The sequence below is a fragment of the Sardina pilchardus genome, chromosome 6 (genome assembly GCF_963854185.1).
Source record: "Sardina pilchardus chromosome 6, fSarPil1.1, whole genome shotgun sequence".
In the NCBI taxonomy this organism is placed as follows: Eukaryota; Metazoa; Chordata; class Actinopteri; order Clupeiformes; family Clupeidae; genus Sardina; species Sardina pilchardus.
In genome coordinates this window covers 26,850,564-26,875,434 of record NC_084999.1, presented here as the reverse complement: position 1 = coordinate 26,875,434, position 24,871 = coordinate 26,850,564, and the positions used below count along the sequence as shown (strand labels likewise).

The following is a 24,871-nucleotide window of genomic DNA, read 5'->3' as shown; positions in this document are numbered from 1 at the left end:
TGCTGTTGCTGAACTTTATTGAAGTCTCATGTTCAGTTTTGCTGTTATGCTACACCAGTTTTCTAGTGAAAGAATTTTGAGAGGAATGATCCAAGACTCGTCGCCTGTGTTTCTTCATCTGAGAACAAAAGAAAAGAGGTTATAATATGTTCTCAGTTTTTGTCAGAATACTCATCATCAATCAGAACAGTACAGTGCTCATGACATGCAGACTTAAATGTACTGTTAAAATATTTTCTTACTTGTCTTCCCGTCATCCACATTTTTTTGCCTCCTTGGTCTTGCATGTCTACCTTTCTTAGAATGCTTTAGGTACACAAAGACATATAGTTTTAACATTTCAAATAGTTGTGATCATGATGAATATAAGAGCTAAATCATATAGCCTTACCTTCTTTACTTTAACACTTATCACTCTTCTGCCTCTCAAGCGGCTCGCTGGGTGTGGGGTGGGAGCTTCATCAGACATCTCAGACTCCCTTTTGGGCAGAGCCTGTGATTTACTGTAGCAATCATCTTGTGTAAAAGTCACTTTCTTTGAGCCAACTGTGCTTGACTGGCAAGAGATCCCCTTGGTTACGCTATCAGGAGATGCTGAAGTCATATCTCTTCTTGGGTTGTCTGAAGCTGAACGTGGTACACCAGCACGCATACTGCAAACATCTGAGGTCTGCTGGTTCTCACACCTACTGAGGAGGTCAGTAGCCTGGGTTGAGACGTCATCAGAAAGGCTGAATGCCAAATTGAGTGGTAGTATTGCCTCACTTCCAGGTCCACTGTGGTAGAGGTTTGAAGCTGGAACTGGGATGACATCAAACGGATGTGATGCGAATTTCAATATTTCTTCAACAATAGTGATCACAACTCTCCCAGCTGCGACCTCATCTTTGGCAGTCAAAAAAGTCTCCAGGATACTCCAGTAGTTAGAATGTTCACTGAGTTTTCGCCGTGCCCCAAGCACAATCTGTTCAACGGCATAGGTATCGTTGGAGATGTCACACAGTTTTTTATCATTAATTATTTTCACTCCGGTGCACTCTGAGAGTGTGCTCAGTGACCTAAGAAAGAGTTTTGGGGTGAAATGCTGTGCATGTGTTTTCTTTTTACACAGCTCAAGCATAAGTGCTGAGATGATGTCCCATACTGTCTGGTAAAAAATAAAACACTGTCCAGGAGATCGTTGTAGAGAACTGCCTATGGATAAGGATTCATTGAGATGAGAGACCTGATTGGGTAAAGGAGTGCCACTTGATTCATTCAAAGAGATTAGCCTGTAGGTTTGAGAAGCAATTGCGACGGCCATTTTGGTGACCACTTCTTTCTCCCTGGACCTTAAAGCACTTTGGAGGTTCTCCACCGAGCCACATTGTTCCAACATCTGTTTGTAAACCTCTGTTGCTGCTTGATTGAGTTCATCCAGAGAGAGCTGGGGCCAGTTCAGGTTGTCTGGCTGTGGGGTGCCAAACATGTCTGGATCAGTGTAGAGCTCAACCATAACTGCATCCATCAGGTTTTCTGCCATCTCTAAGGAACATGTACTTGATTGCTCTATTAGGTCAACAGATCTAAGTGTAATGTCCCCAGAGATTGTGCATGCTTCCTCAGTAACCCAGGATGCTCCAGAGCTCAATCGAGTAGAGGCTAAGGAGCCTGGTCGGGTGGAGGCTTTGCTGCTCAGGTTATCACGATGGAGGGGATCTGTGTTCTGGATAGTCCTGGACAACAATTGGACCAGTGAGCTGGCAATCCTTTTCACTATGCGATCCTCACATGCAGAAATGGCACGATGCAAGTTTTCGCAGCTGCCACTGTAATTGACCAAGTCTCGATAGACAAACCCAGCAACCTCCTGTGTGTCAATGTCTAGAGAAGACAGCTGATCAGCACCCACTCCATCCAGTTGATGACATCCCTCTATCTGCAGCAGCACACTGTCAAGAAGATTTAGTGAAGCTGGATCAGAAATCGGACTGAAAGCACCACACGGAGTATCAGGTCCATCAGCATAGATGTTGACCAACACGTTAGCCACAATGTCCTTGATAGCTTCTGCTAACAGTAGTGAGGTGGGCCTGCCTTGGGGTGACAAAGGGCATTTGACTCTGTCTGCTTTCCCCTGCTGTCTATTAGCTGTCTTTACAGCACTGGGCCCTTTACCAGAGCCATCAGTGATCGGGTTCAAGGCTGTCTGGGCTTTTTGAACGTTTTTCCAAAACATGTCTGGGTGATTCAAGGATGCTTTTGATGCAGAAGCGCTCTGTGACTTAGCTCTCCAGAGTTTACTCAGGCGATGACGGTCCTGGCTTGAGGACAACCCATCAAGTGCAGTGCTACCCCTGGTTCTAGAAGTTTGTTTCACTTCTGCAGAAGATAATGGGAAAGGATTATTAATGGATCGTGTTTACTTCATTGCATTGATATTTCAACACATAAATAGCAGTTTAAACTACAAACTCATATTATGTATTATCTGAGCGGCAGATACCTTAAATATTTGACGTTTTTGTCCATAGAGATTAAACAATACAAACCTCAATTTAAGAAACCTATTTAAGGATATAATGTGCAACTATCTACTATATGTGTGAATATAATTTATATTGTATGAATTGAAATGGCAAAAGTTGATGAAGTTGTAATATTTTACTATACGTTTTTATTTAATAATTGATATACCGGTAATAATCACTACTGTAGGTACAGTATAAACTATTCTAAACACATTTAAATTTTCCTCAAGCTATGCCCTACCTTAGACCACAGAGGCTTGCCTCCATGGAGCAGATAATACATCTATCTTTGAGTCTCTTTTTTGTGTGTATATGATGCAATAATGGGGGCACAGTGATGTCAAACTGGCTGGTCTGGCCATTCTATTAATTGTTCATTCTAAAATATATTTTTTATTTGGGCACAACACTTACATGCAACTCCTCCTCACTTTTCATACCCCTTTTCTCAAAGTGAAATCTAAAAACATCCTGCTTTCCTCACTGTCATCTATTTACAGTGAGGTAGTAGCCTATTTGGAGTAAGTGTTCTCCGTTTTAGGAGAAGTGTTCTAGTTTTGAGATTTTCAGGAACTCATCTTTTTTTACTTTGCAATTAGCCTGTCCTTACAGAGTTTTGGTTTGTATATTTGTATGGTTATAGTTATTATGCTTTGATATTAATATTGCAGTATTTAATGTAATGCTGATGGAATGTTTATTGTTGTTGCTGTTAAGTTGCAAAACCATGTGCTAAGAGATATAAACATAATTCCATTGATTTACTGTTTCTTTCTTATTTGTTTACTTTTGTTATTGTTGTTTGTACCCATATATAGTATGTAACACTATATACTCTTCACACTAATTCACATTCTATTCAATTTAGTGGCTACAACTTTAGCTTAGTAGTATCATACACTGCGTACATTCAAGAGCTGGGACAAAAATGATATGGTATACTACAATATCTCTGCATTTTGAACAGTTAAATCTAATTTATTTGACTAAGTACAGGAAAATATTTGCCTAATCATTGTAGTTTTCCAGAGCACCATTACCCTCCATCCTCATGTCCAGGGCTCTTGTCACCAGTGTTGGGAAAGTTCACTTTCTACATGAACTAGTCCAGTTCATTGTTCACAAATTTTAAAATGAACTAGTTCAGTTCATAGTTCATAATTCCAAATTATGAACGAAGTTCACAGCTCCAAAAAATGAACTAGTTCAGTTCATTTTTTTCAATATGTTGCGAACCATAGGCCTACTCTTTCAAAATTGTTGCCACAGCCAGCACATAGCCTACTTCATTAGTTTAACATGAAATAGCCATTTTCAGACAGGTTTTACACATTCTGCTATAATTGCTTGCCGCATTTCTGACGGTAGCGGAAATTCAGACATGAAGCATGCGAAATGTATGGGCCTACGGCCTCCGTTTGTTCACATCTAATGTAGAATTTCCATCAATTGGGCTTTGGTTGGCTGGGCAGAAACGCGGCCGCGCTGTCAGAAGACTGTAGTTTTTACACCGGGAGAGGAGGATACCTTGCTGCATTAGCTGCAGCGTTAGAGATGCAGAGCCATAGAGATGGAACTGTTCACTGACATAGGGCGCTTTAAAAGGCTCCAGGTAATACTTCACTTGATCATCAAGTGCGATTTTTCCGCGATTGCATGCCTAGCAGCTGTGGCGGCAACATTACGGAAACATAGGTCGGCAGCAGGAAAAATTCCGGTAGTATACGGAAATATGAATTCAGACATAGAATCTGGCATAGACAAAGAAGCACACGCAACGGTTGGGCAACACTTTAGTGCTATTAACGGTGTGTTTTTTGCCCGAACCTAACGAAATTAAAAAAAGAGTGAACGTGACGTTCACAGACACCAGAATGAACGCGTTCACAGTATCGTTCATCAGGCAGAAATACAGTTCGTTCAGTTCACGTTCACCAAAATTATGAACGAGTTCATGAACTTTCGTTCAATGAACGCGTTCAGGCACAACACTGCTTGTCACAGTAGCAATGGTTATGAAATGCCACTATGACTGACAGAGTACGCCGTAAAAATAGGCCTTTAAAATTACGGGACAGCACTCTTAATTTAAGAGCCACGCAACAAAGAACTTGAGCTATTCACTATTTCATTTCAGTTGTCAACTTCTGTGAAACTGACACCACAGTTCAATGAGTTGTGATAGTATCATTATCATGAGTTACTCTGTGATTTCCACACCTCATACATGCATGTGACAAATTGAAAGTTGCAGCCTGCTGTATATGACAGACTTACCTCTGGAGTCTGGTGCAGCGCTGTGTGGTCGACGGCCTTTCACAGACTTAGTTGTCGTGTCAGAGTCAGCTTCCTGGAGTGTCCCTTTAAAAGCCCGTGTGGCTTCCAGCATCCTGTGTCTCCGTGTCTTTTTTCGTTCATTCACAGACTCTGCACTCTGAGTCCTCCTGTCCTGAAGCACCCGTGTTTCATAAGACACCACTCCTTGCTTTGTGACCAACTCCACACCCATCATGCATTTGATTATCACTTTGAAAATAACCTTCTCATACGTGGGCTTGAAAAGGTATAACATAGAAGGAGAGGGTCTGGCTAGGTCGTTGATCTGAGTGATCGGACTACCGTGAATTTTCACATTTCCCTTGCCCACAAAGTCTATCTGTTCTGGAAAACTTGGACAAACAACCTCTGGTGGCTTTATAGTTTGAGTGAACCTTTGATTGTTCCTTTCACTCTCCAGGGAACCTGCATGACTTTGAGATAGTTCTTCCACAGCAACTCTCTGTACAATCAGAGCTCTGTTATTAGCACGTGGCTGTATTACCAAACCTTCAAAGGTGGGATCTGTTATGTGGGCGTCTTTCTTTATCTTCATGTCTGTTGTTTGCTCCCCATAAGAGTCTCTCAAAGGTGACGTGGCTGATTTTGAAAAAGCTCCAGAGACGTTTTCATGCTCTGAACGGCTGATAGTGGGACTCGAACAGCATGTGAGCTGAGAACTGGTGCACGTCTGTTTGAAGTTAAGACTGTGTCCCGTATTGTGTTGACATGCACGTTCTGAGGTTGTGGAAAATAAACGGTCATGAACCTCTTGTCCACAAGTGTTGTCTAGTTTTCTGAAGCAATTCATAATGGCATCTACAGATCTGTCTACTATGGCTGCCTTTTCCACCAAGGTTGCCATGTCAGTAGCCCATTGGCCACCTTTAGACTGGTGAGCAACAAACTGCCTCACCTTGGTCTGAACAGCATGGGTAATTCCATTCATGGCAAATTCAGCTTCTAGTGTAGTTGAACCTGCATCGGTCGCACTAGCGTTAAAAGATGCTATTTCAGATATTAGTTTAATTAATTTAATCAGCTTTGTTTCACTGTTAGAAGACCAGGCAGATGTATCACAACCAGATGTTTCGATCAACTTCTCCCACACAATAAAGACAATATCACTAGCTAAGGACGACAGCTCAGCCTGGTTGTTGTCCAGGACTCTCAAGCAATTCTGGCACGGAGGCAGATTTTCTCTGGAGGTACATTGACGATGGACATTGCAAGACAAAAAAACACTAAGGACACCCTCTTCAAGGACAGCTTTAACATGCTGATGAGTTGCTTTTTCAAACTCCATCTTGACATTTTCCATAATCTCTGAAGCTTTCTCTGAAGCGTGCGGTTCCTCAGGTTGAGATGACTCACATCCTAGAAAGTGTTCTGACATTTCAACAATCTCACTTGTGGAATACTTTGGTTCACACATGGTGCTAAGCTTCTCCAGGGCCAAATCAACAAATTCACAAAGAGCAGCTTTTTCCACAGTTTTAGAAACATTAGTCTCAGTGTCAGAATGTTCTTGATCAAGTTGACTTTTGATACTGAGGAAGATTTGGTGAGAAATCTCAACTGCTTGATGGTGTTGTGTTTTTGACATAATAAAAGACGGGGGATTCAGTTTTGTGACCTGTGGGAAATCAATGCCCTGACCCATCACTACAGACTCTTCAGATGAAGCGAGATGAAGAGATGAAGAGTCTGGCGTCTCAGAGTGTCTCCTCTCTCTGGACTCTAGCTCTGCTTCGTATTTGAGCTGATCCATAATGGCCATGACCATTTCATCAGCGTACGGCTCTGTCTCAGCAGCTGTCACTTGTTCCACCTCTCCTGGGGACACTGGTCTAGCAGCCAGCAGTCTGATAGTTTGTCCGACTTGGAGTTTTGGCCTGGCACTAGCATTTCTCTGAGCTACATGGTGTTCCCCTTCAGCGGAAACACTGCACACAGGTGCACTACTGGATTTCTCAGCCTGCAGAGGGGGACGTTCATTCCGCATCCTGGATGATGATGATAATGATGCAGTAGAAGATGGCGAGCTGCTTGTTTCTATCTGTAAATCACCTTCTATGCTTTCATCGGGAAAAAGGGAATACACTCTCACTAGAATGTCCTCCACAAACTGGGAATAGATCAGATTCTTCTGTGCGGTGTCAGAGGAGTTGAGTCCACTCAAGAGAAGCCTTGGCATGGCGAGCTGGGCGTTGACTTCATTCCAACAATCATCTCCCTGCTGTGTTTTCTTGGCAGTTGGATCCATGAACATCTGCTTTGCACAGGCTACAGACTCTGTCTGTGTTTGGGGGTTCACCAGCGAAACAGACTGTTTGCATGGCAGTGCTTTGTCACCATCATAAAATTCTTCATGTGTGCTGGAGGTTGTTGATTTCGAATCATGGCAATACTCCTCATTGGCAGTATACTGAGACTTAGAATCGACTGTATCCACAGAGGAGGACCTCATAGTTTGTATTTCTTCTATCGCTTCATGCATTGCTTTCCAGATTACCCTTTCAGCTTTGTTAAACAGGTCGGCATCTAGTGAGCCAAATTCATCGCCAAGGAGTGATTCAGCCTTATTACCGACTGGCTCTTTAAGCTTTTGGCTGTAATGAGTGGAGTACTTATGGGGCATCAGAACTGATGCACAACTGGCATTCTGCAAACTGCCATCATCTGGTTTGGTGTCCTCAACTTGACTGATATGATTATCATGAGCAGTTGGTGTGTCCTTAGAGGAGCTTTGTTTGTCTGGTGAACGCTCATTTATGAACTGCAGCATGGCAGGGATAATGGCACCTATCATATCATTCATCACCGTGGTGACGATATCTGTAATTACTTGAGGGTTTTCCTTCATGAGATTCTGTATTGAAAAGAAAGAGGAAAACATTCCCTGTACTTAAATAAAGCACTCAAACTAAAAGCATGGCTACACTACACTATGAATAACATTATCCACAATCATTGTTCAATTTGCCTGTAATGAACTTACAGATATTTCATCTTTATCTTCAGTCTGGTTCTGTTCACTGAAAAATATAACACCAATCATTTCTACTTAATGATAATAAAATAGCATTCAAAAGAAACAACATAACCCAATTCAACTTCTGACAAAATAGCACTATTGCAGAGACTATGTGGTCCATAACTGGATTATACAGTAGTTGTAGTAGTAGTTTACAGTTGGGAGTGGTCTGCAAAATGTCACCTGAGTTGTGAAACAGTGACGATATCATGTGAATCTCCACCAATGCCTCCAGGGTTGTATGAAACATTGGTCTGCAGAGGATGAGACTTGGGTGGTGCCATGATTGCAATCCTCCTGTTATCTGAAAGGAAACACAAGCAAAGAGACCTGTTCTTACTGTGGTGAATATCACATGGCTGTAATCACCACCCTTACCACCTGTATATGACAAACACACAAAGACAATCATATTCTAACTTCATGAGCTGTGAAGGCTTACTGGAAAGTTGTGATCAAGAACTCAGCACTTACCAGAAAGGTCTCTGGGTTTGAGTCTAGGAGTATCTTTCTCAGTATCTCCTATTGTTGTCACAGTGGTTTTAGGGTCAACAGCCTAAATTACATTTCATAAACATGTCAGTTTAAGAAGTGCATGGACAATAACTGAATATTTAATTTCATGTCAGCTTACTTACACGGTTTGACACTGGATTCATCTTCTGTGTGTGTGTCAGTGGAGCCAGTTTTTTAAGTGTTGGCCTCCTAATCATCACGCTATCCTCACCTGCTGCTTGTAAAAAATTAAAACATCCTTGTTATACTGGTTATGGTTATGGTTATGGCTATTTGACAGACGCCTTTGTCCAAAGCCACTAAATAAAAATAATGCAACAAAACAATAAACAATATCAATTCAAGCAATAATCTAGTAAAAATAAACAATAACTTATATTATATATCATTTATAATTTTATATATTATAAATTATTGCTACATACAGTATATGAATCATTTGTGGCTGACTTTAGATTATTATTTTTTATTTCGGATACCATACTCTTACCCTCTCTCAGAGATACGACTCTGATGTTGGTTAAGGCACCACTCAGCCCTCTGCCTTGAATAGCTATATCGGGTTCATGCCATTTGTTTCTCTGCGAAATTGAGAGTGAATATTCAAAGCCAGTTCAAACCAAAGTATATTTGGCTAAGTTAGGTACAGGCCATGTGTTGCTAGTACTTCATGTAAATCTGAGATTGGGAACAGGATTTGACTTTGTTATGTTTTTACAGGTGTCTGGCCAGAGCTTAACTGACAACTGACATGTACTTTTGGGAATGAGCTACAAACATTATGAGGAGGAGTGAGCTGGAAACTCTGACGCCTAATGTACTTGCGAGGGAAGCATCCGCTGTTCTCGCTGATGCTTCCAGCGTCGCTCCAGCCTCAGCTCCCTCTGCACATCCTCCACCACCTCCTTGAGCATCTGCTGCTGGCGAGTATTGCAGACCTCATGGAAACACCAGAGCAAATGAACCTTTCAAAACTTGGCCCATTTTTTTTTTTTTTACAAACATAAATCACAACAATTAAGAGCAATAATTGCATATAACAGAACCAGTGTCCCTCCTTTTACTCTTCATTCATAATTAATAACGAGTATTTCCATCTATGATTCAATACCTACGTTCTTAACACCAAAAGGTTCCAGAAAATCTATTACCTTCCCTGACAAGTTGTCACTGTAGTGGGACAAGGTAAGTGACTTGCTTTGCATATTCAATTCCGGTAGCTTCAAAACGTTACTGTTGCAACTCTGTGACTTCTTTGGTCCAGGTCCAGGCCTGCAAGTGTATCCAAATGCTGCAGGTAAATGCTTCTTTCTCTTGTTGTCATGGCTTTAAAAACATAAAGTTTTAACCTAAGTTCAGCCTCACCTATCCATATCATTTTGCACATGGTCCCGACGATGGACAACCAACCATTCAATGAAGTGAGGCACAGACACGTCTGGGGAGATCCTGCCCTCCTGCTGCAGGATGAGTATCTTGTGCACCAGCTCTCTCTGATGCCATGTAAAAGTTTTACATTGTTTTACCTTTCTATTGAGTATACATTTTAAAAATATGTAGGTCCACTTAATACACTAGCGTATACATTCTCAACACAAAATAACCTGCTCCATCTTAAACCTATGGTCCACTTCCCTCCGTACATCTGTAAGGTATTTCTGGTATGAGTTGAACTCTTTGAAACTGCATGTGACCTGACAAATAAAAGAAATGACAAGTCATAACAAATCAACAACATAATAGGTCATGACAAATTTGATATACCAGTGTTCTTACTTTTTCGTCTTTAGTAATGAATCCATCCTTCAAGAGATGCTTATGAATATCTTTACGGTACAAGTAGGTTTTTAGGTTCGGATCATGGAGGCAGTTGTAGGCAGTGCTTAATTTGTACCCATTGGGGTCTGTAAGATCGAAGTCTCCCTTCCCTTTGATAAGCTGAAAATAAAATGTTATTAAAAGAAATTGCATTCGTTTTTTTGGACTTCCAGTTGCTCATTTTCTAAAATTCTATGTATTTATCTATCTACCTACTTTTCAGCCTGGTTTCTGTCTCTTTAGATAGAACAATTAAAGCAACCCCATGCCACCTAACCTTACATGGCCAATTATGATATACAGTATGTGATACATTTTGGGAGACGTGGCCTACTGGTTAGGGCTTCGGGCTTGAAACCCAAGGGTTGCTGGTTTGATCTAGCCTGACTCTCGCCAGACCCTTGTAGTTCCGCCATGCTCCACCAGAGGGGTTTCGTTGAGCTCCACAAGGGTCTGGACGCGAGGGCAATCCAAACCCCTGGGCCAGTGATCAAAAAATAAGCAACCAATCAGGAGCGCCGAAGCGAGTGTTTGATTCAAATAACAATGGCGGCACGCAGCGAGGAGTCTTGTGCTGACATTGATTCTGCTATTTCAACCGTTTTGTCGAATCTATCGAGTATTCATTCTTTAAAAGATTAACAGAGAATAGTTTTGAAGACATTTATTCGTGGCAAGGATGTTTTTACTCTTCTTCCGACCGGGTTTGGCAAGAGCTTGAAGAAGCCTAGCACGTCATTCAAGATAACAGCAGAGCCCCTTTAGGGAGAGCCGGTCCACTTCCTATTAACTCCATTGTACCGGATTGTTCCTGCAATCTGTTGAAATTCCGCTAGGGACGTTGCCGAGCAAGTGATAAATGAATTGTGGTCTATGGGGCTAAGCGGCTAGAACTCGTTTTTTTCACAGTTGACAACTTCATTTCTTAATGTACATTGTCGTAGTAGCTACCTGAGTATAGGTTTTCCACTGGAAATGAAATAAAAAGTCACTCATGTCCTTTCTGCTTTTCATAGGATGGGCCGTTTTCCCTGTAACATGCTAGCATTTAGCTCATGGATGCTCGCGACACTCGCGACCGATTACGACCGTCGTGAAGGTGAACCTTCTTTTAGGTCTATGGCCGTAAAGTGGTTCGCTTGTGTCACGTGACATGAAAACTTTGAAAGGGTTTTTAGGAATAACAACACATATTAAAAATTTTATTGGTCAGCTGATTGTCAAGTCAAGTTATCCTGCATCGCATGCATTAATGCAATTTTAGGAGAAAAAATTATATAACGACAAATGTGGTACTGGGGGGTTCAGCTCCATTGCTACCCATTCATTCATCACTTGCTCGCGATCGCCCTCTAGTTGCAGTACCATGCGGAAGTATTTCGCTAGTGGTCCTTCTCCCCTTATTAGACATTCTCTGATAACAGGCAAGTGGTTTATCGAATCACATGCGAGGATGTTTTACAAGGACCCGCCTTCAGAAATCACTGATTCTTGAGAATTTGCCTAAAACATGTCTCACTAAGAAAAGTGCTGATTCTGTTGGAAATTAATACCATTTCCATGAACAAAAAGAATCAAGGTTATAATCAGGGGGTCCTTTGCACAAATGTGAGGTTCTTTTAAAGGTTTATTTTATTTTTGTATTAATTTAATGATTATATGCTGGCCCATACCCTACAAAATCAGTTGTCCTCGAATAGGAGATACTCATTTTGACTCGATTAAAAACACTAAAAGCAATCATTTAATTTAATGATATCTCTACCACATGAAAGAGTACATTGTATTATGTATTAGAAACTCCAAACAGTACGTTTTGAGCAATATTTACTATTATTTCGTGGCTGCTCAAAATGTGTCCCACATTTTCGTCACCACCGTCAGATATTTATAAAAGGCAATAAAATCAGGCAACTACAAGGTCAACTACATTCTTGAGGACCTCATTTGCAAACCTTCAGCCGTACTGCATGCTTTAAGATCACTCAAGCTCCCATTAGTTTGCTATTTTCTCTTAAAGTTGTTCATATTTTTGGACACTGCTACTGTCACAACCATAACATGTCAACACCGTCTCTTTTGTATACAAAATGTTAGATTAGATTATAAAATAAATGTATACTTTTTTAAGAAGAGGTTTGAAGTAGCCAGCAATAGGATGCAAACAGGGTGGATAATGTGAACAATTCATGCATATCATGTGAAAGAGTAGATTTTTGTCACCACCGTCAGATGTCACCCTCCGTCAGGTTTTCTGCTTAACGGTGGTGAAAAAAGCCTCCAAATGGTCCTCAACGGAGGCTTTTTTTAAAGTTGTCAAGCAAGACTTGAGTGGTATTCATTTTGGAATTTTATGTTGTAATGAAACCACTGTCAACACCGTCAGATTAGTGTCACACCGTCAGATTCATTTTTCATTTGTTTTAAATAAATATGCTTACAATATGTTTCTTCAGTGGTGTAGTTATTAAAGTAATAGTCTGTGTTAATTCAAAAATATGGTTGTTGGATTAAAAAAGCATACTTTTTCTATTTAGGCCTAAAAAAACGTTGTATAAATACTGGAAAAATGCCTATTTTATGAAAAAAATACAAAAAGGGGAGGTTGCACCGGTACAATGCTGAACAGCTAAGACCTTGGTCTATAATGACATACCTTCAGATTTTGTAATTTAACTAACTTTTTTTTTTCAAAATTAAAACCTGTTTTAGGCAAATTCTCAAGAATCCAATCTCCTATCGAGAAGTCCCAGATCCTTGTGTGAAGCAGACAGCGAACTACAGGATCTGGCGAAAGTCAGGTTAGGTTTGATCCCCGACCAGAAGGAAAAATGTGGGTGGAGAAAGTGGTTGAACACTGCTCTCCCATGCCCACATCCACACCCACATCTAGTGCCCTAGCAAGGCACCCAACCCCTCACTGCTCCACCTTATCAAGAAGTCCTGTAGCATTCCAATCAGATTTGGGATCCTATTGGTTAGGTCTGTTTTGCTTTATAAGACTACTCAACCAAGCCAACACAAGAGCCTCCTAACGCATGAGAATAAGGGCCTAGATTATTTTGTCAATGTCTGCATGTGACAGGGAGAATGAGTCACAAGCCTGACATTAAGTCTCTGTAAAAATACAAGTGAGAGCTTCTTCTAGCTCTTAAGAAAATTGTTTACAGGGCTGACAGACAGGAAATTATCTGTGCCTGAAATTATCAAATACATTAAAATGACAATATAGAGAATAGCCTTTCTTGACATCGTTCATTGGTTAGCTCAAGCCTGAATTCAGGCACCATGCCTGAACTCTATCAGGCCTGTGATTAGTGTGAGAACGATGGTCCATGATCATCATAGGAATTCTACAAGGAACATTAAAGTTTATCAAACACATTTCATTTGCAACGTGGGTCCATTGCCTATATTTAGGTAGCCTAAGATACAACCTGATATTCTGTTGACAGTCGTTTCAAGAAGAAAAATAGGGGAGGGGACAGAAAAACGATAGGTTCACTTCTAGTTAGCATTCTTTGACTTACCTTTTTACATAGGCGCGTGGTGTAGAAAATATCTGGCTGCTGCCCACAGTTATCAGGAGACTTGTGGTCAATACAGTGATGTGATGAGTAAGATGATTTGCTGTGGTCCATTACCTTTATATTACAGAATTCAAACAGATGTAGGCCTACACTATTCTATGTCTAGAACCAGGCCTATTGGTCGCATCTCCATCCAACCTCTTAACTTAACTTTACCATAATTAGCTAATGGCGTTAAGCTATGTCAATTGGCGATTGTCAAACATGTATACTTTGTAAGAATAGGATCAAGCTCACCGGCTGTTAATGCTGTTTATCACAAAATAGGGTGGAGAGTATTCGACTGGTCACAACACTGATAGAAATCTAGTCTATCTTATCACGTTTTCAAAATCCAAGCCTGCCCTGCACCGACCTTTGTGTCATGGCAACGCAGTGTAAAAATAAGTTCGTGGGACTTTCACAAAATTCTAGAGCGCGGAGGTGATACATTTGTTGCATTTCAACATAGCCAAAAATAATCACAGGACGGCAAAATGGTTTATCTCAAAACAGATAAAGGATATTTCTGTATTGCAAGCAGACGCAATTTTTCATGTGAGCGTGTTGAACGGTAAGGGCGTCCCATTCAAGAACAATGGGCACAGTCGTGGCCTGGAATCAGTAGTCTTTTAATAAACAATTAACCTCAAAATAAATAAACCTGAATACCAAAATTACGCCCTGTTCCTAGAGAGCCCACATTAAAACATACAGAAAACCTTTTCACCTTTTTTGCATAACAGAAATGTCTGTGCATTATACAGTGGCATTAAACTGTATACATCTAGTTAAGTATTTTATTTACACTCTAGTGGAAGCACTTTTAGGTCCATGGCAAAAAGTTACAGTGTAAAACAAGGCCAATCACCCAGTAGGACAGAAAGTATCCCAAAATGCAATGGGTTTGGAATGAGCAGGCTCCCCACTGATTCAATAACTCAGTAATGGGATTTTGATGTAGCCTTGTCCATCCTACACCAAACAATGAATGATTCATAGGCATCTGTTCTTTCTTGTCTTTCACAGACGTGGAACTGTGGTCCTCCATCAGCAAAGGTTCTTGGGATACAAGTAAATGAGCACTAATCCAGTAGGTCACAGGAGAAGAGGACCCAAGAAAACGAGTAAGAACCTGTGGGAAAAGTATAGTAGCAGTCAATAACTAGCATGGCAGAGAGAGAGAGAGAGAGAGAGAGAGAGCACACAGAGAGAGAGACACAGACATATTGCAAGACAGATGCTCACCTGTACATGCATGCAAAAGAAGCCAGACACCAACAGAACCATGGCTTGGACGACGTAAACATAAACCTTCCTGCTGAAAAATCCACAGGGTGGCTTCTCCTCTTTCTCCTTGGCATGTCTGTTGAAGAGGCCTAGCCACAAGCAATACTCTCGGTCAGATCTGACGTATACATAGGCGGCCAGTGAGCCTAGAGTAACTATTGGTAGGGCTAATAAGAAATTGGGGATCTGTTTGAACTGGAAATATCTCAGAAATCCCACATCCCAGTAGGCATCCTGAATGTAGGAATACAGAAGAGGCAGAGGTTTCGAGCACCAGGGCGGCAAAGGAGAGGCTGCATCCGGCACCCTGTAGCCTTTGTCCTGGGCAAGAGTCAGCAGAATAGGAGATATTGGTTCCTGGGTTGACGACGGCTGCTCACAAAACATTTTGTACCCATAGTACTGGAAGACACAAAAAGGCAGACTGATGACAAAAACACCAGCAGCAGCAGTGACCGTGTAGCGAACGGCAATCCATGCGTAGCGCAGGCTCCTCGCCTGGACCACAGCCTCCCTGCTAAGCTTCTGGAGCTGACACAGTGCTCTCTGCAAGGGCAGGTAGAGCAGGAAGCCAGCATTCACCAAGCCATTCGACCGTGCGCCAGTGGCCAGCCCAAGCACTAGGCACCCCTTAATGGTTGACCCCCGCTCCAGTAGCCACAGGCCGCCGAACGTGAGTGCAGCAAAGAGGCTTTCCGCATAGGCAGCCATGAGAAAGACATTCGCAGGCGTCAGGCAGTAGAGGAGTGTAGACAGTAGACTTAGGCGGCGGTCTTGGAGAACCAAGCAGCCGAGGCCATAGAGAGCAGCCGCGCTCAGGACAAACAGTGCACTGTTGACCAGGGCCACGGCCAGCAGCAGCCTCCCGTGCAGAGTCAGCCAGGCACCCAGGGGCCAGAGCACACCTGCGGCAACACATCGCAGGAGCACCGGGAGAAGGGGGAAGAATGCAAAGTTGTGCTCAAACACATAGCCACGCTCTGCTATGAAGAGGAAGTGCTGAGCATCCCAGCGGCCCAGCCCTCCGAACAGCACTTCAGCGATGGGGTCCAAAACGAGAGGACTCTCGGCAGGAGGAGGACTGAACGCATCTGCTTTATGATCTGGAATGGCAGTATTGAACAATACCTAGACACAAATAATTATAATGAAAAAATTAGTTGGAGAAAAATGTTACATTTTAAAAAACAGTGACAGAAAGTCAAAATCTCACTAACGTCAAATAGCTAGATAGATACAGATCCAACAGACGCCACAAGATAGCGTTCTCTTCCAACACAAACCAAAGTAGAGCCGAATACAAACCATAGACAGTAGATACAAACAAGAAGAGCGCTACCGCTACTGGAGTGTCGGTCACTGCTGGGTAAGCAGAACATTTTGCATAGGGACGGCAGTGTACAACAAAGACATGACCATTCCCCCACATTTTATGCAAGATGCTGCTTCTGTATTTTCCAGACATGTTGTACTTACCTGTAGTAGCAGGGACAGCAGTCTGGTCGTGACGGCGAATCGCAGAATACACGGCACGTCCATAGCCATTTCCTACATTTCAAACTCGTTTAATTATGTGTGTGAATCTGTGTAGAGATTCAATCCAACCCAAATAACTTAAGGATTCACTCCAGTGTCCACTTTCTTCTGAAAAACTACAAGCTACACTAGCCTACCCTTACGATGAAGTATGAATTATATTCGTTGAGCTTCCTGTTAAACTTAAGACAGTGCCGTTCCGTTAACACATTTACATTTGACATTACAACATAAATAAACCTACAATGTCCCAAACTATAATTCGCGCATATCCTTGACGTCTTCTTAAAACATCCGCGATTGCCTTTTTGTTACTCTTCCGGGTCAGCTAATCGGGGAAAGTCAAAATAAAAGCCAGAAAGGGTTGCCTTAATTATGGCCTCTATACGCTTTACCTTATCTCTTGTTTTACATGAAATATTACCCAAAATATTAATTCTAAATCTAGAATCATTAGTTCCAAGTACCAACCATTTACCTACATCTTGTTCTTAAAGTAAATTACCATAATCTGTGAGAAAGTTACTCTGCATGATCACTCTAGAGCCAATACCAGTAGAGGGAGCTGGATGGTCAACATGTCCAGTGATAGCCCATTAGTCTGGCCCCAATATGAGCTCATCAGCATAACTTTACGTTCAAATGGACCGGTTCCAGCATGCTCTGCCATTCTGTCCTGAGAAGCTTCTGTATCAACACCAACAGTTCTCTTGCTCTAACCACTTGTTGGGTCCTGATTCGTTTATGCTATTTCAAGGTGTGTGTGATGTGCTCCTTTCTTTCTCTCTCTAAGATAGCTGATGTGGAGAGAGGAAAGTGCAGCATCATCTATGGTCAACTGACACACCTCAAATTTTCAAAATACCTCCGATACCAAATAAAGTGCATCAGATGATTAGGGAAATTAATTAAGGCAAAATCATTCTTCCATTAAGTATGAAATGTGAAGGGAGATGGTTAATTGCAAGTGATAGAAACACACTCCATTCTGTGTTGAAACACTCAGCCAGTGGCAAAAAAATGAATAAAACAATCACAAACATCTTACGAAGATTTAATGTACATTTATTCTTACCACATGGAACATATAGTATAAAGATTTCATACTGAATAAATGATATTCATTGAGCCAAAAAGGGGGAAAAAGGAATTTACATTAAGTTTTTAGCTACATAGTCTGAAATACAAATATGCAGAATCCATATCACTGGAGATAGAGAGAGAGAAAAAAAATCTCAAATTTCTGTGTTTCTTCATCTAGAGTTTATTTTGTTGTACCACAAGATGAAATTAAAATATTTCAGCTGTGTCTGCTGTTCTAAGAAGGAGCAGTGGTGAGAAGCCGGAGGGGGGGTCTGTTAACATACCTACAGAGTTTCTGATGCAATGAACCCAACTCAAGTGTGGATGTCCATTCTTCATAGATAAAAACAGTGAGAAGTAGCATAAGAATGTGACAAAGAGCAAGAGAGAGAAAGAGAGCCAGAGAGAAGGGGAGTGGGAAGAGAAGAGAAGAGAGAGAGAAAGTGTAATGTACAACATCTTATTTACACCACAGCCTACGCTGCATCTTAAGTTGAAAACCAGTCCTAAGAGGTGATTTCTTTTTTATAAGGGTCAATTCATACAATCAAGGGTTTTTTTTTTTTTTTTTTTTTTTAAAGAGAGGAGGTAAGGGTGTTGTAGGGTCTCGATCCTTTGGGGGGAAAGCCTTTCTTAAGCTTTTTTTTCTTCTCTTCACACCATTAAAAACTTCTTGTTTCCCCCCCCCATTTTTAAAACCTATCATCGAGTCATCATCAGCATCATCATCATCATCATCATCATTATCATCATCATCATCATCTCAATGTGAAACAGTGTTACAGAAAGGGTACAGCTGTAACAAGCACTGTACAAAAAAATGACTACAATCTACTGCCCGGCCCTCCCCTCTCTAAGACGTCTGCTCTTGTCCGATGAGAGGGACGTTGTGGTGGCGTGAGAGGAGCAGCCATTTCAGACGACACATCACTGCTGCATCTCTCTCAGTCTGCTCAAACTCCAAATATGAACCAGAGGTTGGACTTGTTCGTGCCCCCCCCCCCGCCGCCCCCCTCCCCACAGAGGCTGGGCCAAGTTCATACCCCTTTTCCCAAATTCACTGTAAACGAGACAGCAACTTTGGTTACAGTTTTTTTTGTAGTTTGTTGGTTTTTTGTGGTTTTGTGTTCTGCCAACTATTTATTTAGTTTATTTATTTTATTTTTTTATTAAAAATAACAATAAGAGTATTCCCACCCAGCCCCCCCCCCCCCCAAAACCCCCTCAGGGCAGCAACAGATAAACCAGGGGTCCGTGTCGTCTTGGTTTGCGTCAAACAGTTCAGTCTGTGTCAGTTACCACAGCAGTTCATGATCCACAGCTACTTTGACATCATGTCTTTCATCGGGACGCAGCAAAATGAGACGTGGAATCTCAGATCGGTAAAGGAAGGGACCGAGGGATCTGAAGATTTGCATAAATTAAAAAAAAGCAAAGGAAAAAAAAAGGAAGGAAAAAAATAACACGTTTTCCCCCAGTATTTTCCATTCCCCCTCGCTCGTTTTTTTACACAGCACCAGTGCACCATGGGAGGAGAAGAGGATGGGGCGGGGCTTAAGGGTAGGACCAGGAAGTGGGGAAAGTGTAGAGGGGTGGAAGGGCGGGGGACGACAAACCAGGAGGAGGAGGTGGAGCCACCGCTCCCCCCGGCTGTCATGACTGGCCAATCAAAAACAGTACATCACAGATGACGTGCGACACCACCGAGTTCATGAGCGGCGACACCGACAGGTCCAAGAGCCGCGACTCGTACAGCGTGAACTCCGAGTGGTTCTCCTCCACCTTGGCCAGGGCGTGCAGGGCGCGGGCCGCCCGCCGCATCATGTCCACGCTGGTGGGCTCGAAGGGGGCCTGCATGTGCATGAGCGAGCTCTGGCTCTGCTGGAACTGCGTGGCGGCCAGGCTGTCCTCCAGGAAGCCCAGCAGGTTGCCCACGCTGGCCTTCTGCACGGCGATGGCGCGCGCCGCCATGCTGTCGCCCTGCGCCAGGTTGGCCAGCAGCACCACCGCCATCTCGCGGCACACGGGCACCTTGCGCTCGCCCACCAGGCGCACCAGGTTGCCGTAGAGCTTCTCCAGGCGGCTGTACGGCGGCGTGGCCAGGATCAGGTCCACGTTGTTGTCCTGGATGCTCAGCTTGCTGAGCGTCTCCAGGACCAGTCTCTGCGGCGAGAGCGCCGCGTTGGCGCCCAGCGTGGGGAAGGGGTCCTGCGCCTCGGCCGACGGGCACACCGCCCAGTGGAGCAGGCCGTCGAGCAGCGGCAGGCAGATGCTCTCCGTGTAGATGGACAGGTCCAGCTGGCCCGAGATGTTGGCCAGCGTCACCAGGCAGTTCTCGCGGAGCAACTCCAGGCAGTCCCACCACCACTCGTCGGCGTCGTTGCCCACGCTCTCGTCGGCCTCCTCCTCCTTCTCGTAGGTGAGCGGCGCCTGCTTGCGCTCGGGGTGCCAGTGGTGCAGCAGCACCAGGCGGCCCAGCAGCAGCAGCAGGCCCGGGTGCTTGGACATCTCCTGGTCATTGCCCGGCACGAACGAGAGGCTGCGCACGATGTTGGACACGCAGACGCAGCGGCGCGCCAGCGAGTCCTGCCAGTGGGCCAGCGTGCTGAGCGGCGCCTCGTCCTTGCTGTGCGGCTCGTCCTCCAGGATGGTGGTGACGCGCTGCGGGATGATGGGCTCGGTTAGGACGCCGCCGTTGCTGGGTATGGCGCCGTCGGTCAAACCGGTCATCCTCTCGGCGCCCTCTTTCTGCTGCGGCGACGTCTCGCCGGAGGCGTCCGCGTCCTTCCTGGCCTCTGAAGTGCTGCTCGTGACCGCGGTCGTCTTCGATGAGGAGGAGGAAGACGACAATGATGATGATGACGAAGGTTGCGAAGCTTTCCCCTCTTCCTCAGTGCTCTTGTCTTCCCTGGAAGTGGAGGCGGTCGACGTGTCCTTGTCCTTGTCCTTGGCGGACGCTTTCCTCCGGCTCGACGTCTGGGCCGAGGCGGCGGGCTGCTGGCGAGGCTGCAAGGGGTCGCGCCGGCTCTCGAAGTGAGTCTGGATGTGCTCTGTGATGTCGCCCCCGCCCACGCTCCAGTGGACCAGGCCGCTGTCGAACTCCGTCACCGGGCGGAGCCGCGCTGAGCAGTCCACCACAAACGGATCCTTCTTGCGCACCACCTTCAGGGGCAGCTTGTCAAACTTGCTGGCTTGCTTGGGCTTCTCCTGAGGAACCACGGGTTCCGTGGACGACGCGGTCTCAGACGACCCTTCCTTGGAGGAGCTTCCGGCGTTCTCTTTGCCCTTGCTCTCCTCGCTCTTGCTAGCCCCGTCTTCGTCCACCGGCATCTCCTTCTCCTCCTGCTTGACCTGAGGCGTGTCCGACTGGGCCTGCTGCTGCTGCTCTTCCTCCTCATCATCATCATCCTCGTCGTCGTCCTCTCCTCCCTCCTCCATGTCCTCGGTCAGGTTGTCTTCGGCCTCCAGGCCGTTCTCCTCCTTGGTCAAGGCATTGGGGTCCAGCAGCGTCCGCTGCCCAGGATCACCCACCTCGTACTCCCTCAGAATGCCGAAGATCTCGATCAGGCAGCGCCGGAAATACTCCACAATCAGCTCCAGGAAACCCGGAAGCTGTGGCACAAAAGAATTTGGTCGTCACTTTCACCATCTCTCTTGTGTGGGGCACACACATTCACAATCTATCTGCAGTCATTCATGCATGCTAAGGCTTGAGAGAGCCATACCGTAATTTCCTGACTATTAGTCGCGGCTTATACATTGATTTTCTTCCACTAGGAGGTTGATACATAGGGACAGTTCATATGGTATTAATATGGTTTTGTGTCTTTTAACTTGCATAAAACACTGCCATCCATGTTACCGTAGGACACAAAGCAGTATGACCGCATAACAATTCGTCAAGCCAAGGAATGAAGCTCACCTGGCAAAGGTTGAAAGTGGAAATACTGTTGTCGTCATACAGCAGGATGTTGATGGTGTCCAAGGCCCAAGTGCTCTCCGCCAGTAGACCGGACTTCAGTGACATCATTATTCTCCATGCCTCCGGGGTGCCTGTGCAGGGGGGAAACCACATCAAATGAAACGGACCTGGGTTAACTATGTGTGAAACAATGTGTTAAATGAATTATTTTATTGTTTTTATTTGTATGTCGCTTTAGGACAAAGGCGCCTGCCAAAACGCCATAACCACAACCATAACTCACCAATGTCCTTCATGGTGAGCCTCCGTCGTGGTTTGAGCACAGGCTGAGTGGCTTCGACGGAGCCCGGGGAAAAGGGCATGTCCCGCCGCATGAGGGGCGACTGCACGGGCTGCGGCACGATGTGCGAAGCTGGCACAGGCGCGCCCGCCTTGTGCATCTTGATGTTGCCCTGCATGTAGGGCGACTTGCTGGGCGAGGTCCGGCTCTCCATTTGCCTGGGCATGGGCGAGGGGCTGGACACCTGCGGAATGTGGTTCTGCATGGACTGCGGGGATTGGTAGTTGGGCTGCATGGACCGCCCCATGGGCGGACCGGCTCCGCCCGCCCCAAAAGGAGGCTGCCTGGGGCCCATCTGGCCGGGCCACGGGCCATCGTGGTTCATGCGTTGCTGTTCCGACGACATCATTTCCTCCGAGCGGTTCATGCCGGGGTGGAAGCCGGGACCCTGCTGAGGGCCGCCGGGCCCCTGCCGGTTGGGGAAGTTGGGGAAGCCCACCTCGCCACGGCCCTGCCACATGCCCGCCTGGGGGCCCTCAGGGCCCGACTGCATGGGGCTGCCCATCATCTGCGAGGGCATGGAACCCTGGGCACTGGGGCCAGAGCCCGGCTGCATCCGCTCGCGCCCAAACTGGTACGGGAACTGACCCTGGGGGCCGGGGCCTGGGGGGCGGCGCTCAGGGCCTGTGTAGCCCCCACTGTACTGGGTGAACATCTCCTGCTGGGCAGGGCTTGGGCCACTGGAGGCTGGAGAGGGGGTCGAGGAGGACTGCTGCTCCTGTTGCGGTGGCTGCTGCGCTGCTTGCTGTTGTTGCTGTTGCTGCTGCTGTTGCTGCTGCTGCTGCTGCTGCTGTCTCTGTTGTTGCTGCTGCTGTTGTTGTTGTTGTTGCTGTTGTTGCTGCTGCTGTTGTTGCTGCTGCTGTTGTTGCTGTTGTTGTTGTTGCGCTTGTTGCTGCTGTTGCTGCTGCTGCTGCTGCTGCTGTTGTTGCTGTTGTTGTTGCTGCTGCTGCTGCTGCTGCTGCTGCTGTTGTTGTTGTTGTTGCTGCTGCTGCTGCTGCTGAGCAGTGAAGGGGCCACTGTATATCTCTCCCTCATGACGCTTCGCTGGTGGGTAACCACCTTCTACCGGCCGCTTGTAGTTCTGCAAAAGAGAAGTCATATTTGAACATAATTCTTATAAATCTCAAAAGCAATTACCTATTCAGTACATTTCGTCAGTGTTTCTGCTTCTACATTTATTTTTGGGCCCGCCACAGCAACAAATCAATCCAAACAATCAATAATCTAACCCATCCCCTTTGCCCTGGATTAAGATCAAAATGGATAAAATATTCCAGTGTTTGATTCAACAGAAAACTTGGTACATTGAATGATCTGTTGCTCCTGGCAGCACAACTGAGTAGGTCACTGTTGTTAATTAATTTTTTTAAACAAAAAAAACATTAAAGGGAAACTAAGCAGGATTGGCGATTTCATTGCCGCTTTCGCTTTCCGTTTTTGCTCGTTTTATGCTTGCAAATTTCTCTGCAGAGCTTCCCCTACAACTTTAGCATGTATGTTTTACAAAACGTTCAGTCTGCCTTTTCATGAGCATGATAAAGACTTCACATGAGACTTCCTAGAACATGGGTGCGTCCCGAGGGCTCCTGAAATTGCAAGCGTGGTTCTACCGCTACAGACCACTAGGGCGGCCGGAAAAAACCTTGTTCTACCGGTAATAACTAATACTGTTATATATGATTAAATTAAACGAATTGATTAACTGAAAAATGTTGCATAGTGTACCATTAACAATAATTAAATATACGTTTCATTTCCTTTTCAGCTTTTCATTCTTATCTTTCATCAGTAAATAACAGAGATATATTGCAGATAGATATATTGCGCACGATGCCCTTTTTAAGTAGGTGGGTTTTGTATGCTTGTCCATGCTGACAGGGCAGCACACCAGACACGCCCACCAAACGAGAGAGAACTATCTGTTGCGCGTCGCTGCACACCTTTGTGACCAAACACGATGTTGTTCAAACTGGAAACCGTAGAGAAACAATACAAAACACTTTGCTTTTGAGCATGCCACGGCTGAATGTTGTGGGAGATGAGCCTGATTGATGTTAACCAAATGAACCAAACACTCATGTTAGATGCAGTGCAATACAGTTAGGCTATTAACGTTACGTGGTTCAGTAAAGCATTGGTGACAATCCAACGGTGTTGAGGACTTCATTTAACAACAAAAAAGTTATTATGAATGAATGACTTCAGGATGAATTTGTGAACTGTATTTAAGTGTTAGCCAAGTTACTCAGCTGCCTACTATTGTTATCACTTCTGTTCATATCACTTAAACTAACAGCTCACATGCCACATTTAAGCCTGTCCCTATTTTTCCTATATACTATTACAACTGAGCCTGCTATTAATTTCCATCGCATTAATATACCATTTCCAAGTGCCAACTCACCGGCTGCTGCTGAGGGTACATTCCTGGCTGCTGACTGGGGTACGGGCCACCAGGGGGCACTCCTTGTCCAGGATACTGATTTCCATAGGAATCGTGTCTGCAACAGAGAAGAGAGAACCACCCACCTCAGAAACAGCTTTCACAGCCAGTTCACAGCCATCAGCACAACCATGCTTACACCACCACAGGAAAAACAAGACATCCTTCCTCACACAGTTCCACCGATGCAATCAAATTCAACATTTCGACAAGAGTTTTAGAGGGTTTATAGAGTGGCCTCTCGACATACCGCTGTTGCTGGGGAGGGAAGCGGTTTGGCGAGTACATCCCTGTGTCAGTGCTGGAAGGCATCATGTTTGGCTGCGGCCCCCCTGGGCCCAAACTGCCCTCTGGGCCCATACCTGATTCAGCCCTGGGGGATAACACGCACACTGGGGTCAGCACATCATGTACTATGTGTAATGCATAGTAAGTCAGTTCAATTCAGTGCCCCCCGCCCCCTCCTCAAGCTGGTGAAAATCCTTCTAGAA

General features: G+C 44.8%; 4 protein-coding genes across 8 annotated transcripts in view; all 4 read right to left on the bottom strand.

Annotated features, from left to right (window-relative positions):
• On the bottom strand, positions 1-4,815 carry LOC134082149 (uncharacterized). The gene is made up of 4 exons (XM_062537796.1): positions 4,788-4,815; positions 392-1,931; positions 243-306; positions 1-118 (listed from the first exon to the last, which is right to left on the bottom strand). The coding sequence occupies exons 2-4, from the start codon at positions 1,520-1,522 to the stop codon at positions 63-65; spliced, it is 1,251 nt and encodes a 416-aa protein (XP_062393780.1). The 5' UTR covers positions 1,523-1,931; positions 4,788-4,815; the 3' UTR covers positions 1-62.
• Positions 4,816-9,191: 4,376 nt separating this feature from the next.
• On the bottom strand, positions 9,192-14,271 carry LOC134083428 (fibrous sheath-interacting protein 2-like). The gene is made up of 6 exons (XM_062539753.1): positions 14,025-14,271; positions 13,728-13,841; positions 10,156-10,317; positions 9,984-10,073; positions 9,765-9,872; positions 9,192-9,317 (listed from the first exon to the last, which is right to left on the bottom strand). The coding sequence occupies exons 2-6, from the start codon at positions 13,836-13,838 to the stop codon at positions 9,192-9,194; spliced, it is 597 nt and encodes a 198-aa protein (XP_062395737.1). The 5' UTR covers positions 13,839-13,841; positions 14,025-14,271.
• A 111-nt stretch (positions 14,272-14,382) lies between these two features.
• pigv (phosphatidylinositol glycan anchor biosynthesis, class V) lies at positions 14,383-16,885 on the bottom strand. Its single transcript, XM_062539252.1, has 3 exons — positions 16,533-16,885; positions 15,015-16,184; positions 14,383-14,901 (listed from the first exon to the last, which is right to left on the bottom strand). The coding sequence occupies exons 1-3, from the start codon at positions 16,599-16,601 to the stop codon at positions 14,593-14,595; spliced, it is 1,548 nt and encodes a 515-aa protein (XP_062395236.1). The 5' UTR covers positions 16,602-16,885; the 3' UTR covers positions 14,383-14,592.
• A 2,015-nt stretch (positions 16,886-18,900) lies between these two features.
• The window catches only part of arid1aa (AT-rich interaction domain 1Aa), a 33,685-nt gene continuing 27,714 nt past the window's right edge, over positions 18,901-24,871 (bottom strand). For 4 of the 5 annotated variants that reach the window (XM_062539246.1, XM_062539250.1, XM_062539248.1 and 1 more), the window contains exons 16-20: positions 24,631-24,753; positions 24,342-24,438; positions 21,881-23,018; positions 21,598-21,728; positions 18,901-21,287 (exon numbers count right to left, since the gene is read on the bottom strand). In XM_062539246.1, the coding sequence (XP_062395230.1) occupies positions 19,329-21,287; positions 21,598-21,728; positions 21,881-23,018; positions 24,342-24,438; positions 24,631-24,753 (3,448 nt within the window). In that variant the 3' untranslated portion in view covers positions 18,901-19,328. The remainder of the gene's footprint in view (positions 21,288-21,597; positions 21,729-21,880; positions 23,019-24,341; positions 24,439-24,630; positions 24,754-24,871) is intronic. The other variant, XM_062539251.1, reaches the window with a different exon arrangement.

What these genes read in the sequence shown, in the direction of transcription:
- LOC134082149 (XM_062537796.1), bottom strand. Translation starts at nt 1,522, where the DNA reads ATGGCAGAAAACCTGATGGATGCAGTTATGGTTGAGCTCTACACTGAT. An exon ending in TAAGTGTTAAAGTAAAGAAG is followed by an intron (nt 307 to 391) that starts GTAAGGCTATAT and finishes GTGTACCTAAAG; the next exon opens with CATTCTAAGAAAGGTAGACA. An exon ending in TGTGGATGACGGGAAGACAA is followed by an intron (nt 119 to 242) that starts GTAAGAAAATAT and finishes TTTTGTTCTCAG; the next exon opens with ATGAAGAAACACAGGCGACG.
- LOC134083428 (XM_062539753.1), bottom strand. Translation starts at nt 13,838, where the DNA reads ATGGACCACAGCAAATCATCTTACTCATCACATCACTGTATTGACCAC. An exon ending in CCACGCGCCTATGTAAAAAG is followed by an intron (nt 10,318 to 13,727) that starts GTAAGTCAAAGA and finishes TTTTATTTTCAG; the next exon opens with CTTATCAAAGGGAAGGGAGA. An exon ending in ATAGGTTTAAGATGGAGCAG is followed by an intron (nt 9,873 to 9,983) that starts GTTATTTTGTGT and finishes ACATGGCATCAG; the next exon opens with AGAGAGCTGGTGCACAAGAT.
- pigv (XM_062539252.1), bottom strand. Translation starts at nt 16,601, where the DNA reads ATGGCTATGGACGTGCCGTGTATTCTGCGATTCGCCGTCACGACCAGA. An exon ending in TGCTGTCCCTGCTACTACAG is followed by an intron (nt 16,185 to 16,532) that starts GTAAGTACAACA and finishes ATTTGTGTCTAG; the next exon opens with GTATTGTTCAATACTGCCAT. An exon ending in TCTTTTGCATGCATGTACAG is followed by an intron (nt 14,902 to 15,014) that starts GTGAGCATCTGT and finishes CTTTTCCCACAG; the next exon opens with GTTCTTACTCGTTTTCTTGG.